The 14382-nt window shown below is 45.9% G+C and overlaps 1 protein-coding gene across 1 annotated transcript in view; it reads left to right on the top strand.

Annotated features, from left to right (window-relative positions):
* The window catches only part of DNAI1 (dynein axonemal intermediate chain 1), a 193031-nt gene extending 179874 nt beyond the window's left edge, over positions 1-13157 (top strand). Inside the window, exon 20 of the mRNA XM_061613218.1 lies at positions 12828-13157. Coding sequence (XP_061469202.1) covers positions 12828-12932 — 105 coding nt within the window. The 3' untranslated portion in view covers positions 12933-13157. The remainder of the gene's footprint in view (positions 1-12827) is intronic.
* The last annotated feature ends 1225 nt before the right edge of the window (positions 13158-14382 follow it).

Raw genomic sequence — 14382 nt, 5'->3', positions numbered from 1 at the left:
CTTACTGTCCCTCCAAGGATGCCACGAGCTGTGAGCATCCTGCGAAGATCTGCTTTGCTCTGTGGACACGGGCATGAGTTAGGAGGCAGCTCCTGCACTTCTGCTGGGTTTGCTGCTTTGAGCCAGGGGGATCTGCCAGACTACTGCCTCCACGCACAACAACCTCCTCTTCTATGCTTCTGCATCAGAGAGAGAACCTAGACTGGCTTGTGGTCGCAATCCTCCAGACTCTTTGGCAGTTGTGTGTTCCCACTCTCCTAAGCTGGAGAAGCACACACAGACAGCCAAAAAGTTTCTTAAGAAAGCAGTGAGGTATAATAAGCAAAGCGACATCCTCTGCAGCATGGCTTGGTGCCAACAGCATGGCTTCTTCCTCACACCTCCTCCGTGGAGGGATACCTATATATTTTCATGCAAGTGACTTGAAGGCATATCCCATCCAATGTCACATATCTTTATTGTGTGGGGAAATTCTCCTTATCTCACCATCCCTCATGCTCGGCGAGAGTACAGGATCCTGTGTTTCCTTTCCAGAGTTTGTTCATTTTAAGCTCTGCCTCTAGGGATGGGGAGCCTGGTATTGGCCCTTCAGATGTTGTTGGACTCCAGTTCCCATCAGCCCCAACAGCATGGCCAGTGGCCGGGGATGATGGGAGTTAAGAGTCCAACATCATGTGGAAGGCACAGGTTGCCCACGCCTGTTCTGGGGAATTGTTACATGAAATAATTCCTTCTAATCATTTGGTTACTTGATGCGCACTGTGACAATTAATGCATAGAAAGCATTGCCATTAATTTATTTATGTACGTATTTGTAATCCATGCTTTCATAAGAATATATCAAGGCAGAATGCAACATATAAAAATAAAATCAGTCAAAACAACCATGAAAACATTGTACATCAATAAATATAGAATGATTAAAAAGAGAAAATTTGAACTACAAATGCCTATCTAAACAATATAGTTTTCAAAAGACTTGTGTTTTAAATTATTTTTATATTGTTATAAATTTTAAAATTGTGTTCCAAACTGTTCTTAAAATATGTGTTTTACATTGTATATTTGTTTTAATGTTTTTGATTGCTGTAAACCGCCCAGAGAGCTTCGGCTATGGGGCGGTATACAAGTGCAATAAATAAATAAATTCTGAAAAAAGAGTTTCCTGTTAAACCTCTACTGATAGAGAGTTCCGCAGGGCAGGGCCTACCACATGAAAAAGTTGGTCCTGGTGAAGGCAAACTGAACCTCAGAGGCATGGGAAACTACCAAAATTGCCCCATCAGAGGATCTCAGTGATCAAGGTAGAGCATAAGGAATCCGCCAGTCCTTAAGTACTTTGGGCCCAAGTTGGACTTTGTGAATTAAAACAAGTACCTTGAACATGGCCTGGTAGCAAATCGGCAACCAGTGCAGCTCTTTCAGCAGGTGTGGTAACACGGTGCCGGTTGTCTGCTCCTGTGAGCAGTCTGGCTGCTGCATTCTGCACTAGTTGAAGCCTCCAGACCAGATACAAGGGCAGCCCCACATAAAGTGCATTACAGTAATCAAGTCTTGAGGTTACCAACGCATGGACCACTGTGTTCAGGCTGTCATGGTCCAGGAGCTAGTAAAAAGCATTCCTGGCCACAGAGGTCGCTTGAGCCTGTGGTAACAGAGATGGATCAAGGAGTGCCCTCAAACTGCATACCTACTCCTTCTGAGGGAGTGCAACCCTGTCCAGAACAGGCAATTGACCTATCTCCTGGACATGGGAACCACCCACCCACAAGGTCTATCCAGTCCACCACTGCATCCAGGCACTGGTCCAGCCTCTCCTGACTCAGATATTATAATGGAGAAACAGAGTGGGTGTTAACGTACTGATGACACTTTGCTCCAAAACTCCTAATGACCTCTCCCAGCTGTTTCATATAGATGTGGAACACCATTGGGGACAGAATAGTGCCTTGCGGCATCCCATGGTAAAAGCATCAGGGGGCTGAAGACCACTCTTCCAGCACTATGCTCTAGACACCGACTCTGCAGATGGAAAGCCACTGCAACACAGTGCCACCGATACGCATCCTGCAGAGTTGTTCCAGGAGGATACCATGTTCAATGGTATCGAAAGCTGCGAAGTGATTGGGTAGAAGGAGCAGGGTTGCACGCCCCTGTCCTTCTCTCTATAAAGGTCATCCATAAGAGCGACCAAGCCTGATTTAGCCCTGACCCCAGAGTGGCATGGATCCAGATCTCACAACCACCACTCTGAGAAATAAGTCATGGACACCCACATTTTAGACCTGGAGAACTGAGGCTGAGAGGTTGTACCTTGTCACAGGACCCCCAGGGATGCAACCTTCTACAAAATGACCAATGCTGGCATATTATTGGATGGATAGGACACTGGTCTTAGGCACAAGCCTTGCAAGGAGTGTCCTCTAGTAAGGGTACAGGCTGTGGGAGAAAATTTGCCCTGAAGCTGGATCAGTCCCTGGGGCATTATTGGGAAGTAGATTTGACCGTTGATTTCTCACTTTCAGCTGAGACTGCTCTAACCTGTATTTCCAATTGTCCTCTTGCAGCAACATCAAAATGCAGTATTTCCTAAGAAATGACAGGATAGATACAAGATAGATATGCATTTAGGTTAATGTTGTTAGGTTAACCGGACAACTTATTTTTATTAATTGTTAGGCCTTGCTTTTCAGCTCAAGTGTCTCTCTATACTGAGGTTCAGTTGCGGGTATTCAATTAGGGATATTGGTGCATGGGGGAGAAGCGGAGTCTCTTCTTCTGGGCTCTGATTTGATGATTCTGTCGAGGTTCCAGGCCCTTCCCTCCAGAGAAAGGGGGCCGGAAGGACAGCAGCTGGACGTGGGGCCAGCTGACTGTAAAGATGCTGACCCACAGAAGCAGCCCCATTGTGGTTCTGCAGCATCTACTGGCCCTTGGCAGTGGGTGACCAGTTGGGGATGATGCTTTGGGGTCTTCACTGGGCCTTCACTATAGCCGATCGCTCACTTCTCCTTCCTTTTCACTTGGTTTTCTAGGGCCTGTTTTGATGTGGTTTCCATCATATCTTCCTCACTGCATGTTTAATGTTTATTTCAGCGGTTCTGTGAGGGGTGGTGGTGTTCATCTTTCTTTCCACAGAAGTCCCTCTTCTTTTCACCCCTTATCTTTTTGGCCATCTCTGATTGGATGAACATCAGTTTTATTGAATTCCACTCTGCGAGTTGAAAGTGGATGGCTTTAAAAGAGGATTAGACAAATTCATGGAGGGTAAGCCTATCAATGGCTCCTCCTGCTAGTCATGATGGCTCTGTAATATCTCCACTGTCAGAGGTGGTATGCTGGGAATCATAGGTGCGCTCAGGTCCTGCTTGCGGGCTGCTCATAGGCATCTGGTTGGCTGTGGAGGCTGAGTATGGCCATCATGGCGTCTAGCCACTGAAGGCCTCATTATTCTCCTCCACAAATTTGTCTAATCCTCTTTTAAGCCCTCCCAGTTGGTGACCGCCTCTTGTGGGAGTGAATTCCAGAGCTTAAGCTATACATTGTGTGAAGAAGTACATTTGCTTGCCCTGAATTTTCTAACATTCACCTTCACTGGATGTTCCCAAGTTTTGAGAGAGGGAGAAAAACTTTTCTCTGTCCACTATGTATGGTGCGCTATGTACAGTTCCATAAGTGCAAAGAGGTCAAGGCCCCCTCCCTTCCTTCCAGAGTCCCGTCAACCAGAGGAGTCAGTGGTGATGGACCAAGAGCCTGACTCAGTATGGCAGCTTCATAGCTTCCTGCCCAAGCCTTTTTCTCCGTAGCATTTTTAAAACATTGTCTACTTTCTCCTCGTTTATGGTGTGCTCTGTTTCTCATCAGCTCTTTTCCAAATTCGAGTTCTCCGGGAACAACATGTTCTTTAACCCCAAACACTCCAGAGAGTTTCCGATACAGGCCTGTCTTTGGTCCACCTCCAGTGTGGGGGCACTGCCACGGAGCCCTATTGCAGCAAAGCATTTCCCCTCCAAAGGGCACCCTGAACTGCAAATGTCTGAGATGGGTGACTTTAACACAGAATGGGCAATGAAATAAAGCTTTATTCAACACCCGATATATAAGGAAATTTTGCCACCACCCGGGAAAGGGGGGGACCCAGACAAAGATAGAGCCACCTCTGCTTCAGCTGCATTCATTCACCCATTTCTTCTGTTGGTCCTCTTCTATGAAAATGTACAAAGAGATCTGAAGTTGCTATTTATAATTATTATTTTTTACGTGACTAATCTGCCTCAATGCAGCAGAGTGCTTGAGGGAAAGCAAACGAGGCTTCTAATTAAAAAGCAGAAGCCCCTGAAATTGTGTACAGCATTTGAACATCATCAGATGTGATTGCATTGGAATTAGGACTTGCGTTGAAATGAGATACCCTACATGAAGCAGACTAAGACTCTGAAGACGAAAATTAATATGAAGAGCAGTGGGGGGGTGTATGTGCGGCTTCTGCGGTAAAGCACAGCATTTCTTGGTAAAGCAAACGGCTAGGCCAGGAAGTCCTGGTTTACATCTCACCTCAGCTGCCATTTGGTGGCTTTCGGCTAGGCATGGACTTTTCCACTCCCTTCGTTGTTATGTTTCTTCAAGTTGATTGCGACTAATGGCGACCCTATGAATCAGCGACCTCCAACAGCATCTATCGTGAACCACCCTGTTCAGATCTTGTAAGTTCAGGTCTGTGGCTTCCTATATGGAATCAATCCATCTCTTGTTTGGCCTTCCTTTTTTTCTACTCCTTTCTGTTTTTCCCAGCATTAGTGTCTTTTCTAGTGGATCATGTCTTCTCATGATGGTATGCACACTACCAGCAATATGAGAATAATGATTTATTGTTGTCATACTGAAATAATGTATGTGAAATGCTTTGAGCATCTAGGTCTGGAAAGCCACTATGTAAATCTTGCTGGTCTTCCCCAAATGACCATTTTCACTGAGTAGCCTCATGCAAATAAATGTCAGTCATGAAGTATACCATTTGGGTTTTTGTAGCTTTGTAGGAACACTCCCCCCCCCCGCGTTGTGATAGAAGGCTCAAGATTTGGGCCTATAATAGGGATGGAAAGATCTGTCGATTTTGGTTCACTCTCCTCTTCATTTTTCCAATTTTAAATGTAGTTCTCTAAATTTCTGCAGCAATTTGCAATTTCCTCCTTAAAAATCCTCATGAAAATTCTTCAGCATTATTCTCCTAATATACACATTTTTGTCTGCAGTTTTGACTAACGTACACATTAGCAATTTCTCCCAATATTATGCACTTCTGTATGATTTTCACTCATATATTCATTTTTATGCACAGAGACGCATTTTTGGAAACATTGGTTGGCAAACTGCATTTTAAAATGCAAGTAAGTGCGAATTTTGAGGAGTGGCATGTTTCAGTTCTCATATTGTTTCGGAAAGGTAGATTTGGCTTCAAATGCAAACTGAATCAAATCTCATCCCTAGCCTATAGAGTGGGGGGGGGCAGCTCTGGAGTGTGGAAAAAAGGGAAAGGTTCCATAACTTTCCTCTCTCCTGGAACATCTCTATATAGCACAGGGAGGGTAATTCTCTGAACTCATGACACACCTCGTTACAGCCCTGATACCCTCTCCCCATTCCAAAATATTCAGTGTAAGCTGTTAAGGGCTTGAGTTCCTGTCTTTCACTCCCCCCACAATGTCAACCGACCCCCTAATGTTCTGTGGCTCAATCACTCTCAACTACACTTCCCAGGATTCTTAGGGGAAAGCCATGACTGTTTAAAGTGGAATAATAGTGGAATAAATGTACAGTGTGAATGCAGCCAATCTCTCCCACCAAAGCCACCCAGCAAGCTTCATAGAAAAGCAGGGATTCCAAGAGGGGTCGCCCCCCTCTCTATGTGCTGCATCACAGGAGGGTCTTTTGTTTTTAATTGGATGATTTTGATTTTTTGGTTTGTTGGTTAGCTGCTTTGGAAGTTTTATGCTCAAAGGCAGGGTACATATTTTGTAAAACAAAACAATGCATCTACCACATTTGATTTTGCTCTTGCAATAAAAGAAAAACCAAACTCACTGATATTCCCAGGTGATGGAGAGAGAACAGAGCGGGAGCCGTTTTGCCCAGGGCTGCACGATGAGCCTGTAGCAAACAAAGACAGCGCTGCCTGCCACGATTCAACAGGCATTCATTTTTAATCCTGGCTTAGAGAGTTATGTCTCTCCAACAATTGTGAGACAGGTTGCATTTTTCCAGATGGTCAATTGACATAATACCACGAGACTGTTTTCAACATGAGTAGGCACATTGGCCAACATCCATCACCAAATTAGGTGTTTACTAACTCTTAACAGGGTTGGGCACACTAATTCATAATACGCATGCACATACATAAATACCTTTTCAGGCATGGTGTCCAGCCTCTCTGTCAATGCCACACGTGTTAGCAGCAATTTCCAGTGGGGAAGAAAACACCCTGTGCAGAACACCCTTCCCCCCTCAACTCAACCAGTCTACTTGTGACTTGGCCGCATCATCCACTACTGTTAGCTACCAGAATTCTGGGCAGGAAGTAAAACCAGCTTCACAGCCCCCTCCAGCCTCTGTTGCACTCAGTGTGTCAGTCTGTAAACTTCTCGTTTGTTTGGTCATCCACACCTCACTTGGGTTCCCTCTTTGGCTTGTTTCCCCATTCCAAGGCTGAACTGAAGCAGCAGCCAAGTTGCACTTCTCTCGCAAGGGGCTCTTGTCCAAAGGGGACCCATCTAGTCCAGCATCCTGGACCAGTCCAGCAACCACCCAGATGCCTCTGGGAAGCCGGTGAAGAGGACCCGAGTGCAAGAGCACTCTCTCCACTTGTAATTCCCAGCAACTGGCATTCAGAGGTTGCTTCCGTGTAAGGTATGAAATGCCTCTCAGCCGCCATCACCTCTGCAAGGGAAGTGTGCTGCCACCACCTACCTCCAGCTACATTCAACCTTGATTGCACCACCAACAGTCTTGAATCCACTCTCTGTGCAAACCTTCCTTTCCTCCCTCTCTGTGCTTGTGTGGGGTGGCTTCTCTTAATCCCCAAGGTCTCAGAATGGAGGTTGTAGATTTATAATCCAGCACCAATCCTATCAACTGCACTTGGGAGGGTGGGGGTAGGCAAGGATCTATTTCCTCCCCAAAGAACCTGCCTTCATCAAGACTGCCCTCTAACAATGGTCCTCTCTGCTGATACCACCCCACCCCCCGGTGCATCTTTCTCTCTCTGCCTTGAAATTGCTGATGTTGCTAGATGGAAGCATCTGCTTTTTGGTTACATTGCCCTGCAGCCTCCTGTAGGACTGCTGTTGTGGAGAATTGCTCGCAATGGTGTGTAATCCTCATTTGTTCCATGAGTCAGCTGGAATCCATGATGCATGATTGGGTGGGAGGATTATGGAAAGGGAAGGCAGATTAGCTGCACTAGGCAAGCAAACTGAACCACTCTTATAATTGAGTAGCTTCTCTCTCTCTCTGTCTCCCCCCTCCCCCCCGTGCCTTATTGCCAGCGTTGTGCAAATGTATAAATATTTGTAAATGGAAGAGCTGGCACCCTCCTACTATTCCCTTGCAGTGTATGGTGTGCCCTCCCAAAGGACTATTTAGGGACTGAACGATTACTTAAGCCTCGGCTGTCAGAGAGTCAAGGGGAAGGCTGAGTGTAACTCCCTGAAACCATGACCCATTCCCCTAATTGGGGTCAAATTCACATCCATCCTTGCCAATCCCAGGGACAAGGTGGCCCAACTGTATAAGCAAAACAGGAGACATATTTGCAGAAGTGCCAGTGATGCAGGACAGGACCTTGGAGGTGGGCAATGCCACAAAGGATGCTGGGGGACAGCTAACCCATGACATAACAGCCAAGATGGCAAGCTCCATGTGGAGCCACTGAACATAAGCAGAGCCTGCTGGATCAGGCCAATGGCCCATCTAGTCCAACATCCTGTTCTCACAGTTCTCACCAGATAGGGAAGGAGACCCTAGACTTAATAATGATAATGGTGTGAAGTATGTGTGTTGCTGAATCAATTAGGAACAAAGTGGACAATTGCCAAGAAGGTCCAGCACAGTCATATTCTACTTCAAAAAAGGAAACGTCTCAGTAAAAGGGAAGTAGAAAGGGAAGCTCAAGAGAATGATTGGGGGTATTCAAACTACAATAACAGAAGCTCAGCTAGAATGTATACCGCAGATCGGGAAAGATAGAATGTTTTAAATTGTTTTAAATTGTGTTTAAAAGATGTGTTTTTAAATTTGTAGATTTGTTTTTAATGTTTTTAGTTATTGTAAACCACCCAGAGAGCTTCGGCTATGGGGCGGTATATAGGTACAATAAATAAATAAATACCCAGAGGAAACCACGCAAGCAGGACCTGAGTGCAGAGAGCACTCTCCTCCTGCAGTTTCCAGCAACTGGTATTTGGAAGCCATCATAGCACAGCCATCACGGCTAGTAGCCACTCATAGCCTTTTCCTCCATGAATTTGTCTAATCTTTTAAAGCCATCCAAGGTGGTGGCCATCACTTCCTCTTGCGGAAGTGAATTCCACAGTTTAACTATGAGCTGTGCGAAGAAGTCATTTCTTTTGTCTCTCCTGGATCTCCCCGCATTCAGCTTCATTGGATGTCTGCAGGCATCCTGCGGATAGAGAAAGCTTTTCTCTGCCCACTTTCTCCATGCCATGCATAATTTTATATACTTCTATCATGGCACCTCTTGCTCACCAAAGGCTGCAACTTTCCGATCATTTTGTTTGCCCTTTGCTGAACCTTTTCCAGCTCTACAATATCTGCTTTGAGGTGAGGCAACCAGAACTGTACACAGTATTCCAAATGCAGCTACACCATAGATCTATATAATGGCATTATGATATCAACGATTTTATTTTCAATACTTTTCCAAGAGATCCCTAGCATGGAATTTGGCTTTTTCACAGATGCCTCACACTCGGTAAACATCTTCATTGAGCTATTCACTACGACCCCAAGATCTCACTGCTGGTCAGTCACCAGCAGTTGAGACTCCATGGGCATTTTTGTGAAATTAAGGTTGTTTTGGTCCAATACGCATAACTTTACACTTGTTTACATTCAATTCTATTTGCCATTTTTCCGCCCATTCATTCTGTTTGGAGAGGTCCTTTTGGAGCTCTTCACAATCCTTTTTTAACAATCCTGAACAATTTAGTATCATCAGCAAACTTGGCCACCTCCCTGCTCATCCCTAACTCGAGACCATTTCTGAACAAGTTAAAAAGCCCAGGTCTCAATACAGACTCTTGTGAGACTTCACTTTCTTCAGCCCTCCATTGGGAGAACTGTCCGTGTATTCTTACTCTCTGCTTCCTGCTACTTAACCAATTGCTGATCCACAAGAGGACCACTCCTCTTATTCCATTACCACTAAGCTTACTTGAGAGTCTTTGGTGAGGTACCTTGTTAAAAGCTTTTTGAAAGTCCAAGTACAATACAGGCGGGCCCCGCTTACACGGCAGGTTCCGTTCCGGACTGCCGCCGTAAAGCAGAAATCGCAGTAAAGCGGAACCCATTGAGTATAATGGGGCGTGTCGCACAAAAAGACACGAAAATGCCGCAAAAGCGCAAAAACGGCTTTAAAACGGGGAATTTCCCCTAATTGAAAGCCGCCGCATTGCTGGTAAGCGGGGCGCTACTGTATGCAAACTGGATCACCTCTATTTATATGCTTGCTAAGTTGGTGAGACAGGACTTACCCATACAGAAGCGATGCTGTTTTGCTTCAGCAAGACTTGCTCTTCTATATGATTGGTTATTCTATCTTTAACAATACCTTTTACCAATTTTCCCAGGACAGACTTTAAGCTAACCAACCTGTAATTTCCTGGATACCCTCTAGATCCCTTTGAAAATATTGGTATTACACTGGCCAGTTTCCAGTCCTCAGGCATAGAGGCAGATCTGAGGGACAAGTTGCATATTTTTGTTAGAAAATCAACTATCTCACATTTGAGTTCTTTGGGAACTCTAGGGTGGATGCCATCTGGCCCAGCAGTTTTATTTTGTCTATTAAGCTTAGAACGTCATCTCTCATCACCACTATTTGCTCAGTTCCTCAGACTTTCTTCCTGAAAAAGTTAGTTCAGGCAGTGATCTACCCTATATCCTCCACTGTGAGGACAGATGCAAATAATTCATTTAGCTTCTCTGCAATCTCCTTATCCTGCTTTAGCACACGTTTGACTCCCTTGTCACCGAAGGGTCCAACTGCCTCCCTAGATGGTTTCCTGCTTTTAATGTATTTAAAGAATTTGTTTTGTGTTTTATATCTTTAGCAATGTGCTCCTCAAGTTCCTTTTTAGGATCCTTTATTGCATTTCTTCTTGCATTTCTTTTGCCAGTCTTTGTGTTCCTTTCTATTCTCCTCATTCAGACAAGACCTCCATTTTTTGAAGGAAGCCTTCTTGCCTCTAATAGCTTCTTTGACTCTGCTTGTTAACCATGCTGGCATTCTTTTGGCCCTGGTGGTACCTGATCTGCAGTATACACTCCAGTTGAGCTTCTAATATTGTGTTTTATTGTCTGAACTTTGCCTTTGCACTTTCTTTTTACCAGTCCCCTCATTTCAGGGAAGTTTCATCTTCTGAAGTCAAATGTGACCATGTTGGATTTTCTTGGCTATTGGCCATTTACGTGTACATTAATTTAATAGCACTATGGTCACTGCTCCCAATCAGTTCGACAACACTTGCATCTCACACCAGGTCCTAGGCACCACTTATTAATTCTAGGGTCGCTGCTCCTCTTATCGATTCAATGACCAACTGTTATTGGGCACAGTCATTTAAGGTATCTAGAAAATTTACCTCTTTGTCATGACTAAAACCACCCATTACAGTAGGGCCCCACTCATACGGCGGGTTACATTCTGGACCCCTGCTATAAAGCAAAAACTGCTGTAAAGCGGAACCCATTGTATAGAATGGCATGTGATGCCCGAAAACTGCCGTAAAAGCAGAACAAGCACCGCATGAGTGGGGCTTCAGTCTAATTGAGACCGATGTATTAGTGAAGCGCTGTAAAGCGAAGCCGTACTGTACTACAACATTTCCTAGTTTGGATGCTTCCTTGATTTCATTTTTCATCTCAAGATCTCTCTCAGCATTTTGGTCAGGGGAACAATAGAACATCCTCAGTATTAAATTACTCTTGGGGCCCAGTATCACCACTCACAACGATTCTGTGGAATCTGCCTCTTTTAGGCTTTCTAGCTTGCTGGATTCAATGTCCTTTTCCATGTATAGAGTGACACCACCTTCAAGAAATCCTTCCCTGTCCTTCCGATATCCTTTATATCCAGGGATAACCATGTCCCACTGGTTTTCTCTGTTCCAACAGGTTTCTGTTATGCTCACTATATCAATGCTGTCCTCTAAGACCAAGCGCTCCAGTTCCTCCATCTTGGCTCAGAGACCTCTGGGCTTGCTGCATGCTCTCTGCTGTTTCTAGAAGGGGAAATTCAAAGTGGTGTTCTCGCTAAACAGGCCCTTCTAAATGCTTGGCTTTACCAACTTTGGTTAGTGTGCCAAGTACAACCATTCCTAGACTGGGATACCCTTGCCACAGTGGTCCATACATTGGTAAACTCAGGATTAGACTACTCAGATGTGCTATGTGCCTTGGAAGCTACAGCTAGTGCTAATGGCAGTTGCTAGTGCCCTTAGTGGGGCATCAACATTTGAGGTCCTAAATATCATTTGTAAATTGCTTTCTTTGTGACCTCAGACATGACTTCATTTTGTAGGTTGCTTTGGGTCACTACTTGTGAAAAAAGCAACTAATAAATGCAACTCATCATCATCGTGGTACCAGGATACCTGGCAGACTGCCTCCCCTACTACAGACCAGGCTGGTTTTGAACATCTTCCGAGACCCTGTTGCTCTTTCCATGACCAGCAGGTTGTTACTTGCTGACAATGAAGAAACAGGCTTTCTTGGCGATAGCACCTAGCCTCTGGAGTAAATGGCCTTCCTTGTGTAATTTGTGAAGCAGAGACAGTAATGACCTTTAAATACCTCTTAAAGACCTATGTTTACCCAAGTTTTCCTGGACCCCAACTCTTAATTTTTTTTGTTTTGTACACTGCTGTTTTTGTTTTTTTTTAATAATTCTTATCTAGTTTAGGAAATATTATCAAATGCTGTTGTATTTTTATGTAAAATACTTAAGAGTATGAAAAAATTAATGGAATAAATACCTGCTTAGAGGTTTTTAAATAGCTACGGAACTGCTTCTACTCAAGGCCTGCATTAAGTAGGCCTGCATGGAGATGCCTGCGCTGTGTAGACCCCCTTCCTATTGCTGGCAATGCTCCATCCCCCTAAAAGAGCCTGCTGGCTATCCCACACCAGCCATGCAGGCTGCATTAAAGATTCTCCCCCGCCCCCAGCTGACGTGGGAGAGACACTCCTTGCTTCTTAGAGGAACTCTTTGGACATGGCAAGCACTTCCAAGGAAGCGCAGCAAATGCACAGGAGTCAAGATGCCCAGCAAGAAGATGCCCAGTGAACCCACTCCAAACCACTGGAGGGCTTGTCTCATGCTTCCTGGGTCAAAACTCAAACCTTTCCTGCAAGCCTGGAATACAACAGACACAGAGCACTTGCATTCTGGTTCCCCATAAGGCAGGCAGCCAGGCACTCCAGTTTCCACCAACTGAAGCTTTCAAACAGTACACAAGGGCAACGCGCTCTGAAGCAAGCAGTTAAGGTAGCCTTGCCCCTAACCACTCTGTTTCCTCTTGTCTCCATAGGAAAAGAAAGGCCAGGAGGTTCAGAAAGGCCCAGAAGTGGAGATTGCAAAGCTGGACAAACTGCTGAACCTGGTAAGAGAGCCAGTGGCCAAAACCAGCAAATGAAGTGAGACTGCTGCTTCCCCCCCCCCCAGCTCAGCTCTGCCTCCTCGCATGCAGTTGGGAAGTCCCGGCTCCCAGGAACAAGCACCCCTTTGTAGGCTGCAGCGCCCTGCGTGGACAGCTGCCCCACAGCCCTTTTTTATTCTGAAACAAAAGTGTTGTTTTTGGTTTTGAATACAGAAAAATAAAAGCTGAGACTTGACAGCCATGCTGGCTCTCATCCAGCCACACGGGTGTGTGTGTGTGTGTGTGTGTTGCAAAGCTTATAAGGAAGAAAGGGCCTGAGCCTGCCTTACTGGTGAAACCAGAGAAGCTGCCACTGATAGGCTTGGGATGGTAAAAGACGGTTCTCCGGAGACTCTCCATTAGCACCCCACAAAGGGCCAAACTGGTTGCGTGTTATTAGTCACATGGCCTGGTGTTGCAGAGTCCACTTTTGTAAAATGAAGAGATGGCACATGCTCCAGTTGGCCCACAGCATGGGGAAGTGCACCCCCACCACTTGGAACCCCTGCCCCCCCAACTTTCATCAGGAAAGTGGAGACAGCAAGCTCCAGCCGACTCTGTTGTGTACATGCCTGTCCAATAACACGGTCTTCCTTAATCGTCCCCAGTACACCTCATTCTCCTTCCTTCCCTTCTTGTGCGGTGCGCAACCAGAGTGGAGCAAACAGGTCTTGCTCAGCCCTGCCTTTGCACCCATCAGCTCACACGCACGAGCCCTCCAGCTGTCCTAACGGAACTCTGCAAAGCAGAGCTGCCTTCACAGGTGATTCTTGGCAGTGCAGATGTGGATCCGTGGAAGACCAAGCGAGTCCCCCAACAGCTGGCCCCATGAAGGCCCCCAGCCCAGTCTTTCCCTCCCTTCCAGCTCCTACAAAGGAGGGTGAAGCCCTTTTGGAGCATGCACAACCCCTTCTCCCCATCCTCCTTAGAATCCAGCAGCTTCCTTTGGAGACATGAACCAGACGCAGCACAAGAGGCTTTCTCTTGGCTACAAACTATGCGTTTTTTATTATTCCAGTAAAATCGCAGTTAGGAAGGGACATGTTAAACCCAGCGGAGAGTCATTAGCAAGAGAAGGGAACAAGCAGCTCTGCCTCTTAGCAACAAGAGGAAGCAGAGAGCCCCCCCAGGGACCCCCCCTCTCTCACACACACACATACACACCCTAGAAACCCCTGCCATGCTAGGCATCTAACCAGCAACGCCCACTTCTTATTGCAATAGCTCTACTCTAGGGTGACAACCCCACCCCACTCCAAAGCTGGCCTGACACACATCTGCCTGCCAGCGCGTTCACCAGCGTTGCTTCTGTTTCTCGGGACACGACTCCTTGGCTCTTTGTTCACTTGGGGGGGGGGAGGCAGGCAGATCCCTACGAGGAGCAGGGAGGCACTCACAGGCCCTCAAGACTTGGTGGTCTCAGCCACAGCAGCAGCGATGGGTGAAC

The sequence above is a fragment of the Rhineura floridana genome, chromosome 1 (assembly GCF_030035675.1).
Source record: "Rhineura floridana isolate rRhiFlo1 chromosome 1, rRhiFlo1.hap2, whole genome shotgun sequence".
Classification (NCBI taxonomy): Eukaryota; Metazoa; Chordata; class Lepidosauria; order Squamata; family Rhineuridae; genus Rhineura; species Rhineura floridana.
The sequence above is the reverse complement of the archived record's forward strand: the minus strand, read 5'-3'. Positions and strand labels throughout refer to the sequence as shown.